The sequence below is a fragment of the Gymnodraco acuticeps genome, unplaced genomic scaffold (assembly GCF_902827175.1).
Source record: "Gymnodraco acuticeps unplaced genomic scaffold, fGymAcu1.1, whole genome shotgun sequence".
Classification (NCBI taxonomy): Eukaryota; Metazoa; Chordata; class Actinopteri; order Perciformes; family Bathydraconidae; genus Gymnodraco; species Gymnodraco acuticeps.
This window is the reverse complement of record NW_022991692.1, coordinates 17,501-35,507: the sequence shown is the minus strand read 5'-3', so window position 1 is coordinate 35,507 and position 18,007 is coordinate 17,501. Positions and strand designations below refer to the sequence as shown.

At 42.0% G+C, this 18,007-nt stretch overlaps 1 protein-coding gene across 1 annotated transcript in view; it reads right to left on the bottom strand.

Moving 5' to 3' along the window:
- Positions 1–6,696: 6,696 nt before the first annotated feature.
- The window catches only part of LOC117534553 (cytochrome P450 26B1), a 15,366-nt gene continuing 4,055 nt past the window's right edge, over positions 6,697–18,007 (bottom strand). The window contains exons 2-6 of the mRNA XM_034198774.1: positions 13,300–13,418; positions 12,879–13,035; positions 12,587–12,742; positions 10,460–10,741; positions 6,697–9,554 (exon numbers count right to left, since the gene is read on the bottom strand). Of these exons, the coding sequence (XP_034054665.1) occupies positions 9,162–9,554; positions 10,460–10,741; positions 12,587–12,742; positions 12,879–13,035; positions 13,300–13,418 (1,107 nt within the window). The 3' untranslated portion in view covers positions 6,697–9,161. The remainder of the gene's footprint in view (positions 9,555–10,459; positions 10,742–12,586; positions 12,743–12,878; positions 13,036–13,299; positions 13,419–18,007) is intronic.

The window sequence follows — 18,007 nt, the reverse complement described above, 5'->3', positions numbered from 1 at the left end:
GTGTGTGTGTGTGTGTGTGTGTGTGTGTGTGTGTGTGTGTGTGTGGCCTAGCATTACTTGTGGGGACCTAAATCTGTTTACACAGTCACGTGTGGGGACTGGCTTCCCTTATGGGGACAAAATGGAGGTCCCCATAAGGGGAATCATTAATTTTAGGGTGAAGACTTGGTTAGGTTTAGGGTAAGGTTTAGGGTTAGGGTTAGGCATGTGTTGGTTGTGGTTAAGATTAGGATAAGGAAATGCATGTAAGTCAAAGTAATGTCCCCTGAAGTGATGTATACATGGTATGTGTGTGTGTGTGTGTGAGTGTGTGTGTGTGTGGGTGTGTGTGTGTGTGTGTGTGTGTGTGAGTGTGTGTGTGTGTGGGTGTGTGTGTGTGTGTGTGTGTGTGTGTGTGTGTTTAGGTGACATTGAGTGTGTCCAAGTTGTGAAGGCAGTGTTTACTTCAGTCATATTTCATAATCCAGTCATTTGTGAATATTTGTCTTTGTAATCAATTATTTCCAAGATGACCCAAGTGTGTATTTTTCCGTGTGTGTGCATGTGTGTGTGTGTGTGTGTGTGTGTGTGTGTGTGTGTGCGTGTGCCCTCAAACCATGCCTTTGAAGTGTGTGTAGGTTTTCTTTACATCTGTGCTCATTGTAAAATCGTTCTCTCTTTCCCTGTCTCTGTTTCTGTCTTCCATCAAGCTGAAGGAAAACTCCCGGCGAACATCACACAGCCGGTTTCTTCTTGATGTTTTCAAACCACAGCGATCTGCTGGCTGGGAAATAAAAACAGATACAGAGGCATTGAGACATCAGTCAGTCAGTGCTGAGAGTCTAAACCAGACCATCATCTGTGTGTTGCCCACATGACGGGAACCGGCCCTATTGTTAGACTCAATCTGAAGAGTACAATAACAAAATGGTTACAACAAAACAAACAGGAACAGTCGATGTATTGAAGTCTTCTTTGATCCTTTGTTTTTCTATCATGTAGTCGAAGTGATGTTTTACTAAGTCCCTTGTGAAAAGGATTTTTACTATTCTTGGCAAAAGGTTCAAAGGTTATCAGGGAAATACGCAAGTGTCTCCCTGACCCATTTTGCTGCAATTGTCCATCTTTTGAATATGTTCTTTGCATTGTATTGCCTACTCTTGATGTACCAGTCATTGCTTATAACTGAACGACGTCCTCATATCATTTAAATTAACCAGTCGTTTATTAACCGGAGATCTTGAATAGTGTGCAGGATCTTTCCACGTTAACTTTGGGAATGGTGGCTTTGCTGATGCACCTGTCGTCAGAAGTGCAGAATGGACGTACATTTGTAAATAGATTTAGTTTTGAAACAATACTCAGGGTCAGCGTCATGGGGGGTCATTCGCGGGCCATGCCCCCCCCCCCAAATGAGTCACTGTGCCCCCCCAACGCAGGGTGGGCAAGCCTTTCCACTTTGCCGTCTCTTTTATTTTTTAAATCATATCATTGTAAACGTTTTGTGTGAAATACATCAGAAATAAAGAATACAAATATAAAACACAGCCTGAGTGAGCTCACTGCTGCTCTCTGATTGGTGTGTTGCTTGACCAATGATCCCCGACATTTGTTTTGTTATCATTACGTGGCTGTGTGTTTAGATGAAAGCCCAGTGGCTATCTGTTCATCTGTTATACTGATTATACAGTAAAGCCATCGAAAATAATACGATATACAGTACAGTACAAGTACATGGGTCTCTGTGTTTCATTCAAGCTCGGCTCTCTGTGTGTGGCACGAGCGCATTTTGTGAGTGCGCAAGTGGTAACGTGGAATGTTGTTGTTAGCATCTGGTTAGCTAGCTATGCTAACGGATATAAAGAGCTGTTTCTACACCAAGGTGGAGGAGAGTCCTCTCCTGTCAGACTGAGAGGATCTTACAACGTCAGCTCAGTGAGGTAAGGACTCTCTCAGTGTTTAGATAGTTCACTTTAGTGTAAGTTATCTCAGTGGGTCTCAAACGGTTTGGTCACCATTTATGTAAACAAGTATTTGCGAGGAATACCTTGATATGATCATTATAGTTATTAAAGAATAAGAGAATAAATGAAAAACGGGTATGAAATACTATAGGACAGTAACACAAGAATACAGTTTAAAAGGGGAATGATTAGTAAAATATCCATAAAGAAAAAGTAGGGGAGACCAGCGACAGTTGTAACACGGGTCGGTTGTAACACCTTCAATATCTCCAATCACAAACAAGCTAGAGTGATGAAACTCACTCTGCACATGCGCAGTTAGATGGTAAGATCGCTGAGAAAAAAAGGAGCCATGTTTGAATTTCTCGTGTAAGATATCAGCAAAAGTGTGTTTCTGAGGTAAAATATGAACTACAATTATATGATGTATTTTTTGGATACTGTCTTGAGTTCAAATGTCTAGGAATCCAAACTAGTATTATTAGAATCACTGTTTTGTAAGCTACAAATATAACTAGCTAAATATGGGTCAAGCTAGCAACCAGGCAGGTTCACAGGGGGTGGAAGCAAGACTGGTGGTCCTGGGACGGTTGTAACATGGCACATTTACTTGAATGATCAATTGTTCATTCAAGCATACAGTTGTATGTTGGCTGGTGCATTGTCCCTGTACAAATAAACAGAATATAATACTGTACAGTAGGCCTAAAGTGTGTGTGTGTGTGTGTGTGTGTGTGTGTGTGTGTGTGTGTGTGTGTGTGTGTGTGTGTGTGTGTGTGTGTGTGTGTGTGTGTGTGTGTGTGTGTGTGTGTTTACAGTATGCCAAATGTCAGAAAGAGGAAGACAGACAGGGGAGTGCCTTTGCTCTGCTGCAGAGGGCCTCAAATGAAGTTGAGAAGGGCAAATCATTTAGGGAAGTGGCAAAGTCCCTGGATATATGCCATGTCACCCTGTACCGGTTCCATAAGAGGAGGCTGAGGTTGGAGAGTCAGGGATCACAAACACCCCCAAGAGTAGGCCACTGGACACCAAAGAAGGTGTTCTCAACAGAGCAGGAGATGCTTTTGAGAGACTACCTGATGGAGGCAGCTGATTTCTATTATGGTCTCAGCTCAAAGGAGGTAGGTCCACATCATTAAGGTAGAAGCACCTCTCAGAGAACAGTTTAATCCTTCACAGAGGATGATGCTGTGTGTTATCTGTTATCCTGTTCATTGCTCATTGTTTGATGGAGGATGTGTGAAACCCCATTCAAATCTTGTTGCCTTAGAATTTGACAGCTTTCCCTATTTGTTATCATGTAGTGTGAAAAAGGTAACCGTTATTAACATGTTACAACCGTGCCTGGCATGTTACAACTGTCCCTGTACACAAGGACAGTTGTAACAGTTGAGTTTTTAAAAAAAAATACATTTTACAACCTGTACTTATTTCATAAAAACATCTTAAATACATTGTTTCAGTAGCTGACATATTGATAATGTATAATATAGCAAAATGGCTATCCTATTGTAAATGTTTTTTTACTTATTGGGGAAAAACCCAAAAAGTGTTGCAACTGTCCCTGGTGTCCCCTACATCTGTGTACAGTTCTGTTTCATATGGATGCTGAGAGATGTAGGCTATCCATAGATGTCCTAATGTTGCTCTCAAAGTGCACCAGATTGATGCATTTAACTTCAATATTTAAAAAATAATCTTCCCGGGGGAGCTTGCCCCTAGAGGAGGTTAGGTCCACCCCCACCTAAAACATGTTCACATGGATAGGATACTAAATACATTTGCACACTTTTTTGTATGGTGGTGTTACGGTGTGCAGGAAGCAGGACCCATGCAGATTTAAGTGACAAAAATAATTCCTTTATTTCAAGGCTACAATATTCAGAGACAGAACAGAACACTCACCGCAGACCAAGTCATTACACAAGACGAACCGACACTGAACACAGGAAGAGACGAGACTAAATACAGGAAGGGGTAATCACAAGACGAGACACAGCCGGGCAGGGGAGGAGAAACACAAGGGCCACAGGTGAACACAATCAGACAACTAGACACACCAGGGAAACTAACGACGGGAGGAAGACACAGGAAGAAGGACCAGACAATATACAAGGATGAAAATACATAACCAGACATACAAAACTACAACACAGACAGATCCTAACAGGTGGCCTATGTCCATATGTTTCTGTTTTGGTGGTCATGCCACAACCGTGCATGTATGCACAAGTCATAGGTGCGCTATACAATAGCACTACACCCTGCAATGTGTGTGAAAAACAATAGACTTTACCGCATGTTTTTTGAAGTTGCGTTGGTATTTGTGTGTTGGTTGTTGACGGTAGTGTGTGGTAAATGATTGCCCCCCCATTCGATTTGTTCTAGCGACCCTGACAATACTGCTAGGATTATTGTAAGGTATCCAATCAGTCTTTGCTCAGCATTGATATTCGTCTCTACACATAAGCTTTGGGAGGTTTGGGTTAGGGCTGCACCATTTGGGGAAATAATCTAATTGCGATTTTTCTGACCGATATTGCGATTGAGATTCGATTTGCGATATTTGTTTTTAAGCGACCCAACAGAAGTTTATTGTAAAATGCTGCCATATCTCCGGCTAGGAAGGTCGTATCAACGTGCTCCCGTCTCTAGCACCCCCGCAGCCCGAGCTACGAGTGAAAGAACTAAACTTACATGAAACTTCCGTTGGGTTGCTTTAAAGTCAAGCTTCACTTTAAGATTCACCCTGTAATAGAAACATGTGATGGAGCATCACTAACCTGACCCAGATGCTTTGTTTCACCAAAGCATCTAAAGCTCCATTGGAAGCCATTTGGAAAGGGCAGGCACTTTCAGAAGCACTTGGCAGGTGATTGGATCAATCCGTCTATCACCTTCTATCATGGGCCACTTCTGATTGGCTAACAATGGCTGGTACATGTGGAGAACAGCACTTCTGATTGGTTAGATAACCGACACACAAGAAGAACAAAAACATTTTTTTTTAAAAAAGGTTTTAAAAAGAAAATGCAGGCTTTGCGATTTGATAATCGCATCATTTAATAATCGCATCATTTAAAATCGCGATTTAGATTTAAAATTGATTAATCGTTCAGCCCTAGTTTGGACCAAAGTAACTACGAGAGTTTTTGACTGTTATGCATCAGAGGGATTTATGGTCGTGCAAAAGCTGGTAATAGTGTACTAAGTAAGGTTGTACATGTCAGATGGATATGCTACATGTTTGACTTGATCATTGGAAACCAGTTTGTGCTTTGCCTATGGTTGTCACCCTAACGCATTTTGCTGCAATTCTACATCTTTTGAATATGTTCTTTTCATGTTATTGCCTACTCTTGATGTACCAGTCATTGCTGGATTATAACTCGTTGACGTCATCATGTAATTGAAGTTAATGAGTCGCTTATTGACCGGAGATGTTCTGTTTTTGGACCCTTGAATGTAGAGGAAACTTCTGTGTAGCTATGCAATGGGAGTCACCGACTCAGGAAGGAGACACGGGAAGAGCAGGAGCTTTGATGTCAAACACATGATGGTTTATTTGGAGTTAACGGCCGGAGGATTCACATCACAAGTCCAAGAGCCAGAGGTTCTGACGTCACGGTAGAGTTGCCACGTCAATTCTGAAGAACTCTACCCCAGACCCATGTATTTAGCTAGTTCAGAGAGCATCATCAACATGCTGCATAACAAGATAGAATGATAACACCTCTATCAGCTGACGCCAACAGGCAGGAACAGGGAGACAAAACACTGAGAGCACAGCAGCCAAGGTTACAGGTGCCTGTGCTCAGTCAGGACAGTTTGAACTGATACACTGGGTCAAAGTTATGGGCCTTGGAAAATATTTCCACAACATTGAATAGTGTGCAGGATCTGTCCACGTTACTTTGTGTATGGTGGCTTTGCTGATGCACCTGTTGTCAGAAGTGTTGAATGCACGTACACAATACAACAACAATAGTGCTGGGATTACTTTAAGGCATCCATTCTGTCTCTGCTACATATTCTTATTAAGACATACGCTTTTAGAGGTTTGGACCAAAGTATCTACTCGAGCTTTTGACTGTTATGCATCTACTCTTGGTTCTACCTTTCTGAGGGATTTATGGGACTGCCGAAGACGGACTAAGTAGATTTAGATTTGAAGCAATACTGCTAGGATTATAGTAAGGTATCCAATCAGTCTTTGCTAAGCGGTGATATTCATCCCTTTTGGAGGTTTGGATCAAAGTATCTACGAGAGTTTTGCTTCTGAGGGATTTATGGTACTGCAAAAGCTGGTAATAGTTTACAAAGTAAGGTTGTAAATGTCAGATGCATGATGGATATGCAACATGTTTGACTTGATCAATGGAAAGTAGTTTGTGTTTTGCCTCAAAGTAGAAATGAATAGTGGCCTTTTAGCTGCTGAACTGTAACCAAACCTTAATAACACTGTGTGCAGATATCGTATGAATAGTTTAACATATGGGTGTATTATTGTTAAAAATACTGTCGTTGGAAATCGTTTATTTAAGCTGACAGAAGACACCTGGTCTCACTTGTTCCCCATCCACTAGTTCTCTGACCATTCTGATTTACATGTTGGGATTCCGTTAGCTCGTTAGCATACAGGCTGCCTGCCATCTGCTGGATTAGCATGCTGGACGTGCTACTTATGTGGTTTATAAAAACAACAAGTTGCTTTCACACTTTAGCTCGCTAGAAGAGAGTAGAAAACTCAATGTTCAGATATCTTTACTTTATAGTTTATTACAGGAGTACATTTAACAATCACGGTAACAAAAAAAGGAAAGGAAGAAAGTAGACATTCATATTTAAACTAAATGAAACATTTTTCCTGTAAAAAGAAATACAAATATTATGTACAGAATGACATAAGACCAACAGGTGAGAGGAAGGGGACGTGTAGTCGCATGGCACTTAAAACATAGACATACCTCGCAAGTGCTTTCTGTTTTCCATAATTAATATCAAATAAAATGCAGTGATAATAAGTCTGAATAACAAAACAAAAAATAATTATTACAGTTATCAAATCAACAATATTAACATTTTAAACACTGTTTACAATATAACTGAAATACATAACATTCTAAATACATCCAATATTTACCTTCTCATTTAGGCTAAAAACTCTAGATCTGTAATAGAATAAAAAATAGCATTTCAAATATCTTATAACAACAATATTAATCGTACAATAACATTACTATTAGGTTATTAGTAGACGTAAATAGCTGATTTTCCACATGGCTTGCTAAAGGGAGGAATATTGTACAAATTAATATACACTATAATCTATTTATGCTCCTTGCTTTCACAAAACGCACACATTTAATCATTATTTGTAATGATTAAAAAAGCACTTGATACAAACTATTGCAATCTAGAACTCTCAAATAGAAAATATACACAAGAAAAGCAGCAAAAAAACTCTATTTTTTTATCGTGAAGAAATCAGTGGTGTGGTTGGTAGAAAGAGTGAACAATGTCTAGCACAGGCAGAATCCATCTGGAATGCTATTGGACAACAGGATCGTCCAATAAGAGCGTGACCCCTGAAACCTCATTGGTCCTTTCTTTCTCTCTCGAGCTTCCGTTCGGAACTTAGAACTCCATCCGGGGGGGTTCTAGAATGTCCGAGAGTTCCGCGAACGAGTCCCAGAGTTCGTGGCGGGTAGCTTTTTTTTTCCTTTTTGTTCTACGTATCGGAACCAAGAACAAAGTCTTCCTTCTCCAAAAATATGGAAGTCGCAAAGCTCTGAGAGTCCTGATTGTGCAATCACCTCAAACAATACATCTCTTCATAGCTAATAAAGTTGCTTAAACCATGGACTTTTAATTTGTTTTGCATTCTTAGCGTTGATTGGAGGAGCAGCAAGACAACATGTCACCTTCTCCACACAACTCAAAATGGCTGCACCAAGGAGACGAGAAAAAATAAAATAATCAGCACACAAACACAGAATGACAAAGCAACACTCAAGCAGCATGTATGTAGGTTTTTCTCCACTCCGTCTCTTCTTTCCTCCTCCAGTTACTCTCGGTTTCATGAGGGCGACTTCTTTATCGACTTGTTGCAAGATAAAGTCCGAAAGAGTACAATCTCAACGCAACATCAAAGTGTAGTTTGTGTATCAAAGCACAGGTTTGGAGAGTGGACAAAGCAGACTCATTGACTTTGATTCAGTTACTTTAAAGTGATACCAATTGTGAGTTCAACTTCAATGCTTCCTTGGTTTGCAGAAGTGCACCGGAAACCCCTGATATGTTTTTGTGGACGGAGAGTTGAAGCTTATTCCACTGTATGATACATGGATGGAAGCATTATAGGAACGTGTACAGATCATTAAGTGTACAGGCTGCTTTGTGGAATAAAAGCATAAAGGGAATACTAGAAAGAAATTGCCCTCGAATGTAATGTGTTTGACCCGTTCAAATATGCACCCAGTATATCCTCTCCATCAGAACTACATGCCTTATTTGTAAGCTATGTCCTTTAACATCTGCTGTTCGATTGGACTAACTCAGCAACACATTGTACCTGTGCTATGATCATTCATTTACTGCATCTGTAAGCTAGTAAACAATTTGAATTCAATGGGAACACAATGCCACCAATGATATATATATACTCTTGTTTAGATTAGCAGATTGCATGAGTTGAATCTTGGTGGTGCCATGGAGAACATGTCAAACTATCAGTCTATATATCCATCTCATTTACCCTGCTCTTAAACTGGTTCACTGCATTTAATGTAATCTTCTTCCGTCCTATACCCTGTGTCATCCAAATCACAACCATTTTCTCTTCTTTCAACACTTCATATTCCCAAAAGTACCACCATACTTTTCTTTCTCCCATTGTGCACTACCCACCTTTCTTTTTCAAATTATATTACATAGCTTTTTGTTTGTACATACATTTAGTTTGTATATTTCCTTAAAAAAATACACAGAATAGAGAATAATTAAGAAGTTTTTTGGCAGTTTCTCTCTCAGAGGAAAGTCCTGATCATCATCAGTTGTAACAAGAAAGAGACAAAGACTTTTCTCTTAGTCTGAAAAGGAACCTCCAACTTGGTGGTGGAGGAGAAAAAATAAGAACTTATTTCTTTCCTTCCTTCAATCTTCTCCTTTAAAGACTTCTGCGATCACTCTCCCCTCGACTCTTCAGCTCTCTGCCCTTCAAACAGTGGCTCCCAGCAGCTCTTCTGACTTGGCCATGATCTCGTTCTGGTTGGAGTCCAATCCGTAGAACTTGACTTTCAGCCCGTCGACAGGGTGGACCACCGGTACCGTGATCACCCGTGGAAACTCCCGGGTTGCGAGCTCGAATCTGCTGGTGCTGGCCAGCTCGATGGCGAGGATACGGAGAAAGAGGGTCGCCAGTTGTTTGCCAAGACAGGACCGAACACCGCCACCGAACGGCAGGTAGTGGAACCGTCCCTCTTTGTCTTCTCCTCGCTCCTGGCTGAAACGGTCAGGATCGAAGGCGTCCACATCCTTAAAGACGGCCGCGGTGTCGTGGGTGTCCCGAATGCTGTACATCACACTCCAGCCCTTTGGAATCTGGACTCCCTGAAGACACAAAAAGAAACGCAGATAATGAGCAGGGTTGTTGTTTTTCCCAAATCTTGAAGCGTCAAACTTGCAATAAATATCTATCGACGTGACTACACTTGGTCCTTGGTTAATATGTCCTTACATCTTTGTGTTTAGGGGTAGAACCTGAGTTGTCTCAGACTTTCAAATGTATTTTTTAGTCTTTGTATGAACTTCAGATTTAGTGGCTACAGTATTCAGTTGGGAAGACAAAAAGAAACGCGGAAATTGAGCAGGGTTGTTGTTTTTCCCAAATCTGGAAATGTCAAACTTGGAAGGTCAGAAACTTTGCAATTTGGCAAACAATCTGAATGCAGTTTTTCTACAAGCATTGGGGAATTTTCTGGGCACCATTTATCTTCTAGTACACCAGCAAATATATATGAATATCTATCGTCGTGTCTTTGTCCCTGCTAAAATCGTTGTGTTTAGGCGTAGTTTCCTCAGACTTCCAAAGGTCTTGTGTATTATTTGTATGAACTTCAGATTTAAATCATTAGGTGGCTACAGTATTCAGTTGGGAAGTATTCATATAATCTTCACTCCCTGAAGACACAAAGAAACACAGAAAAATGTGCAGGGTTGTTGTTTTTCCCAAATGTAGGAACGTCAAGCTTGGAAGGCCAGAAACTTTGGAATCTGGCAAACAATCTGATTTCAGTCTACGAGCATTGGCGAATGTCCTATTATACAAAGCACCATTTATCTTCTATCATACCAGCAAATATCAATCGTCGTGACTACACTTTGTCCTTGATAAATATGCCCTTAAATCTTTGTGTTTAGGGGTAGTTTCCTCAGACTTTCAAAGGTCTTCTTTATTTTCTGTATGAACTTCAGATTAAGTGGCTACATTTAAGAAGTATTAATAGACTACTCACGTCGAGTTCGAAGGTCTGCATGGCGGTCCGGTAGGCCCCTGAGACGGGGGTATAGAGTCTCAGCACCTCCTTGATGACACAGTCCAGGTACTTGAGGCTCACGATGGTGTCCAGCCCCAGCTCTCCGGGCACAAGGCAGCCATTGTGGAGAAGCCCCCGGACCCTCAGCTCCTCCCTCAGGCGCTCCAGGACGGTAGGGTGTTTGAGGAGCTGCATGATTAGTGAGGTGCTCGCACTGGCCGTGGTGGCAAAGGCGGCAAAGATCAGCTCGATAGTGGACTCCTGTGGGAAGATGGAGGAGAAAGAAGTCAGTGCACTGTTTTGAGAACATGTCTGCTTATGAGGCACAAGTTATCTTTGTCTAAGAGCTGTGAGCAGTTCAACCACAGTGATTCCCCTCTTTATAAATCATCTTGTAACCCTTTGTTTATGATCTTGGAACCACTGAAGCGTTCTTGATACAGCCTCTGAACACATATCGGTTCCTATAACTATTCACCACGCTTTTGGGTAAAGCCAGTCATATATATGGAAAGTAAAGTGTCATTTGGCATGAGCACACATGTTCACTGAAAACATAACTGCAAGAGAGCATTTGAGTTGATTTGTCTTTACTTTTTGGGCACTCAAACTGTATTCTGGCGTTGCTTCTGATGGGCACAGACAGTGGCCATATTTAGTATTTGTACGCTAAAGTTTGAGGGTGAATATCAGCCAAATGTCCAGCCATAGCCACGATTACTTTTTACGCAATATGTAACCGAACATTAACAGTTTTTCACACCCAGCATGTTGTCAGCGGCATTTTGATTTCTTTTGAAAGTATGAAATATTGTGAAGCAAACTCAACCTTGGACCTCACTTTACCTTTGGCACAAAACCATTACCCCACACCTCATGCCTGCCATTTGTTTCATAATGACCAATACATAATAAAAGTATGATGTTTTTAATTCCTAAAAAGTCCCAGTCCAATAACAACAGTTGGTGCACTATGAAGGTAGTGGAATAAATAACACCACCAAAATAACATCATTATGAACCCCTGATATGCCATCATCAGTGTCAAAACACATCTTCGCCTCCCCCTACTTGAGTGTGTTGTAAATGCGTGCGTCAGAAAACTGCAGGAGAGTGCTTCAGCATGGGCCTCTGCGACAGGGGCTCCCCAGTTCACTTTGTGTGTGTATTTATATACTGTATGTGTGTGTGTGAGTGTGTGCGTACAGGAGGCCTCTTTCAGACCCCTAGCAGGGGGAGTGTTGACTTATTTTTGGCCCTGGACTTAACCCAGAAACCACAGTGAGCGAAATAAAGGCAGCGAGAGTTGAGTTTCCACAGAATTCCTCAGAATTACTTTAATAGGTAAATAGAGGGTGTGCCTGTCTACGAATGTGTGTGTGTGTGTGTGTGATTCTGATTCTGTTACCGTCTGCCTACAGGCATCAACTTAGCATCCCTGCAGTCATATTTTACATATAGCTGTATATCATAAGTCACTTTAATTGCTTATGATGCCAAGATGATTTGTCGGAGAAAGTATGCTAATTGTGTGTGTGTGTGTGTGTGTGTGTGTGTGTGTGTGTGTGTGTGTGTGTGTGTGTGTGTGTGTGTGTGTGTGTGGCCTTGCATTACTATACTTGTGGGGACCTAAATATGTTTACACAGTCACGTGTGGGGACTCGCCTCCCTTATGGGGACAAAATGGAGGTCCCCATGAGGGTAATCATTAATTTTAGGGTGAAGTCTTGGTTAGGGTTAGGCATGTGTTGGTTATGGTTAAGGTTAGGATAAGTCTCCAGGAAATGCATGTAAGTCAATGTAATGTCCCCTGAAGTGATGTATACATGGTGTGTGTGTGCTTGTGTGTGTGTGTGTGTGTGTGTGTGTGTTTTCAGTCAGCCAAGACGGATTCCCTTTGGCAGCACTTTGCTAGGTAAACAGTGAGTGTGGTCTATGTGTGTGTTTGTTTGAACACACAGCATTAGAGCATGGATCTGCGCTGTACGTGTTAACGCTGTGTGATGGAGTGGCTTCTTGTGCGTCTGGCTTCTCTCCAGCACATGTTTCCCCCCCCCCCCCCCATCCCCCCCCCCCCCGCGCGCTCAGGTGATTTCTATGCGTTACCTTCAGTTCCTGCATGGTGAGCTCGGTGCCGTTTTCCTTGGCGCTCCCCATCAGGACGTCGAGTGCGTCGCTGTAATCCTTCCCCTGGGAACACAACGGCTTCTCTCTGATGGCCTTTTCTATGCTTTTCTGCAGGGCGTCTCGTGCACGGATACCCTGTGAGGAAAGACATGTTATCATTAGCTACCAACCTTTATACAGACATAGATTGATTTAAACACATCTCATGCTTTGTATGTACCCACAACACATCAACTAGTGTGCTTTTGTGGTTGAGGTTGTCAACACATACCTTCCTGTATCCGCTGAAGGGCAGGTCTATAGGCAGGCTGAAGAGGTTGTCAACAAAGTCCTGGAAGGTGGAGAACAGATGCCTCATCTCCTCCTCCGACACCCTGAATCCCAGCAGCACCCTCACCGCCATCGTGAACGACAATCTCTGGCTCTCCCTGGAGGAAAAACAACACATTAGGACCTCAATCTTATCTATGGATAGACCCTGACTTGCATTTACTCTTGCACCCCATCCCCATCTCATTGTACCTGTATAATGACAATAAAGGATTGTATTCTATTCTATCTTGTGTACTGTTTCTTCACACGCTCTCTTCATGCGTTTCTTGTAGCAATGACCCTACCCCATGTTTAAGTGCAACAACAATGACATGTCTATCCCTTATGAATGTGTTTCTACTCTAGGACTGTCGGCGTACCTGTAGACGTTGATGGGCTCGGGGTTGGAGCTCCACACTCGAAGACTGTCCTGGATGACCTGCTGGATTTTGGGGAGGTAGGACTCCAAGGCCTCGTGGCTGAACACTTTGGCAAACACCTGCACAGACAGAGCAACAGACATATCCTTTCAGATATACAGAAACAGATCAAGATCAACAAGGAGTTTCATGAAATGATCATTAAGTTGTTCGACTTGGCACAAGCATAGAGACATTTGTTTGAACGAGTGCAAGCGGAGGACTTCAGTGTGGGAAATCATGACTGACGTATGAACAGATGGCAGAGGGCTGTAATATTTAAATTAACGCTTTCATCACTTCGATGTTTATTCAATATAACAGACTTGCCCATCATCATTTGACACGTGCGTTATTCAATGACAAACACCATTTGATGGCAAGTCACTTACTCAGCTTTCACTCGTGCTGAAATGTTGCACAGTTGATTCGTGGATAAAGGTACCCCCCTCTTTTTCCCTTCTGTCACATCTCTGACACATTTTCTAATCCGTTTCGCTCGCTCTCGAATTATACCCAGACAAGACTAGGTGTGTTCAATGGTATTCATTTCCTTATTCATCCCCCTCCTCTCTTTACAGAGACTTATACATTGTGGAGGTTTTCCCCTGTAGTCAGCAGAAGCAGAATGACAGGCAGAGAAGGAGGGGCGGGGGGAAGAGTTAAATCTTTCCTGGCTGCTCGGAGTATTTCTTTGTAGGAATCAGTCACCAGTCGTCAGTGTTGTTTGGACAAATAACATTCCTTCTGATGTACCCTCCAAAAACAGTCTTGAAAATGATTTAGAAGCGGAGAACATTGAGTAGACTGGACACGAGTCAGGTTATATTAACACAGTCATAATCCATTGAGTTATACTTGGCCGAAATGTCAGCTTTTAGTCATGAACACGAAGAATTTTAGCAATGACTTTTTGAGAAGGTTGAGCTATAGAGGACTGTTTTATTCCTCACGTTAAGTTACTATTCTAGGTTTTATTCAATCAGTGATCACAGGAAGGCAGTGCAGGACATTGTAGAGCAAGTTAAGCCACTGGAACACATGGTTTGTGTTATCTGCGCAGCGAAATGAAAATACTTTCGAGATAAATACTCTCTCTAACGATCAGTGGCTGGTGTATCAATTAACTTTTGCATTTACATTATGTTCGTCCGATAACTTTTAACTGTTTATTTAATGACCTCCCTCACATTGTCCAAACTCATAATTGCTTCCCGTCTGTGGTTTTCTCAATTTGTTTTATGGGTTCTTTTTTATGGCTTTTATGAAACATGCAGATAAACTATGAATTAACCTTTAGAAAAACCGGTACTATAACCCTAACCATGCAGAAGGAACACACTTTATTGTGTATCTGCAATATGTTTTCAATAAGGTAATCCATTGAAATGGCAAGACAAAGTGTTCTTGCTTGTGTTCAGAGACATAATGGAGTCTCAGAGGAAATAAAGAAGCTTCTAGAAGGATTTGAGCCCAACATGTGGTTCCTGAGGTCGATGTTTCAGCCACTAAACCATCACTTGGGCGCTCGTACTTTTATTTTGTCCTCTACCTCATTTTCCTCTTATTCCAAACTTCTCCTCTATTGCCCTTTTTACATCTCTCTCTCCCATCATTCCTTCAAACCCTGCTTCCCTCCCTCCGTCGCCCTCAGAATGAATGAACAATAGTCCACTGAGCTGGTGCTGTGTGTGTGTGTGTGTGTCAAAGTGTGTGTGTGTGTGTGAATGACATTGTATTGGGTGTATATATATGCTGTGTGTGTTAGGGAGTGGTTAGTGCAGATCACAGGGCGCTCTAAGACGTTAGCAGCACTACATTTCCTCTGCTGCCGCGCCCTGGGGCTGCTGGTCCCAGATCAGCTTACATGACCTGCTCTCCACCCCCGACCACATGGGATTACACACACTATCTGACCTCAAGGCTGCGGAAGAAAACACAAGGCTGTCCCTTCTTCGTTTGGGCTAAATAAATGCCAACATATGATCCATCGGGTCATCCATTGGATAAGAACTAGGGTTAGGGTTTTGGACACCACTGTTTTGGAATCGGATGAAACTTGGAGGAATGATGCATCCGTCTTTTAGTATTTAAAAAATGACATTGATTGTCCCATGACGCTAACTATGGTCACACAGTAATACCAAGTTTCACATTTGGTGGATTGGCTCCAAAAAGGACGTCTACTTGTGTCATATTTGTTTGTCACTTTGTTGGTTGCTTCGTCAACGAGTCATTGAACTGATTATCCATCAGTCACATCTTTCTATGGTTACGCGGTCAGTTTCGGTACGCTGTTTGAGATTTAGTGGGCTATGAAATCATTCATTTTTGGGGTTTCTTCACAGAAATGGCTGGTTAATCCGTCATTTCATATTTTAATTAGTGTCCGATCAATTGCCTGTTCACGTTAACGGGTTTGAAACCATGACTCAGCTATGTATGAGCCAGCTGTTTGTTGATCACTCGCCTGAGGGCTAGACGAACATAATACAGAAAGATCAGGGGAATATTGGTTAAGCCAAAAGAGAGGTTGTGTAACGTAGTGAATTTAGCCATTTAACCCGTCTGCACTGGATTATGCATAATTGGTCAATTTGAGCGAGTGCTTTGCCTATTCCTACACACACACACACACACACACACACACACACACACACACACACACATTCATAAATAGCCGCAGCGCTACTGTGAGTCAGTCAGTCGCCGTGTGTGTGTGCAGGGACGCCAAGACTGAAAGGTAACTACAGGTCAGACTAGCACACACACACTCTTTCACACACACACACACACACACACACACACACACACACACACACACACACACACGCATTATGGTAACTCTCTACATGTTTCTATATGCCGTGTCACTCTGGGACAGGATTGTTGGGTCATTTTGCTGCCCCACAAGAACGTGACATGTCTTCTGAAGCCTGTAGCGCAAATACACACACCCTGACTCTTACACACACACACACACACACACACACACACACACACACACACACACACACACACACACACACACACACACACACACACACACACACACACACACACACACACACACACACGGTCGTTCTAATAACGTCCATATGTCTTAAATTATGTGAAAGTGCTGCGAGCTGCTGGTTCCACAGACATGTAAAGACTCCTTTATTCTTCTCTCTCTCTCCTTCTCTCTTTACTCCCACCTCTTCCCGTCTCTCCCTGCCCCTTCATCCTTTTTTAAATACTTTTTATTCTTTCTCTAGTCAAACAAGCAGTCCATACGTCCGTCTCTATCATCACCTCGAATCGGAAAGGATTTGCTTTGTCTGCGAGTTTAAGATGAAAGGTAAAGTTAACGTTACTAAAAATGCACTAATTCACATTAATTCAGCGTACTATTGATCTAAAAGCATGTTAACAGAACCTTGTGTTCTTTAACATCCACAAACATTTATTTAATGCAGAAAAGTAACTTCAAGAGCTATTCATCATTGTATTACACTAATACGTTGACTTTGCATTCATCAAACATCATTACTTCTGTGTTTTCTCGCCAATATAGGACTATTACGTCCAAAATGAAAACAAAACATCCGCTGAACTGCAGCCGTTTTTGTTGCAAATGAAGTTTAAATGTTGCCGCATGTTCAACTCTACATATAATACTATATTTACACTCCACGACAATTCACTAGTCATGTATATTTTTGTATTTAAATGTGACTTTAGTGACTGATTATACTGAGTAAAGAGGGGGTAGACAGCTCAGCTAGAAATTGGCAGTGCCCTCTACTGGTGATGAGCAGAAGCACAGAACACACACACACACACACTTCTTGTTTAAAGCACCACTACATTGATGGCTCTCCTTTATTTCTCCCTGATTATCAGTGCGAGAAAAACCTGAGTAGAGAGGAAAGGAAAACCGGCCTGCATGTAAAACAGTCTGAAACAGGTGGAGGATGTCAGGTTGAACGTGACACTTAAATTGAGGCAGATGGCTATTCAAATACCACCACGTCCTTTTTTTTAATTCCTTTCCAATCTCCCCCCCTCTGTTTTCCCCGCCTGTGTTTCTCCTTTTCCTAAATGTAGGGATAGGGGGACGGTTCCAAAAAAAGAAAAACAAGGGGGGGAAGGAAAATGTGGAGAGTTTGTGCAGCGGAGGAACAGAAGAGAAATAGTGAGGTATGTCAGGAGGGTGAAAATAAAGAGCTGGCTGCCACTGTCAACATGCTGTATTTGCATGAGTGCGCCCAACTTGGATTCTCCGTGTTATTTCAGTTTAGAGCGACATTTTTCCACTGCAGGTCATGTGGGGCTTACTGTTTACTACTTCACCTTTAAAGGTAAGTTTGAGAAACCGGCTCGAGATACACTTGTTGTTATATTCCATTGAATGCTCTTAACATCCCGATAGCAATGAATATCTTAAATGCTTTGACAATAAATCCATAAAGAAATATCCTCTGTGGAAGCCGTAGCGCTGTCAAAAGCACGACCAATCATTTGAGCCGGCTAAAGTAACTGCATGGCCTACCTGCCTGTCAGCCTTCCATCTGGGCACAAACTCATCTCGTGCCCTCATTGGTCATGTGTGCGTTCGTGTGTGTTGGAGGAGTGTGTGTTGGAGTAAGGAAGTGGCAGATTTCTTCCGGCTGTGTGTTTTCAAATT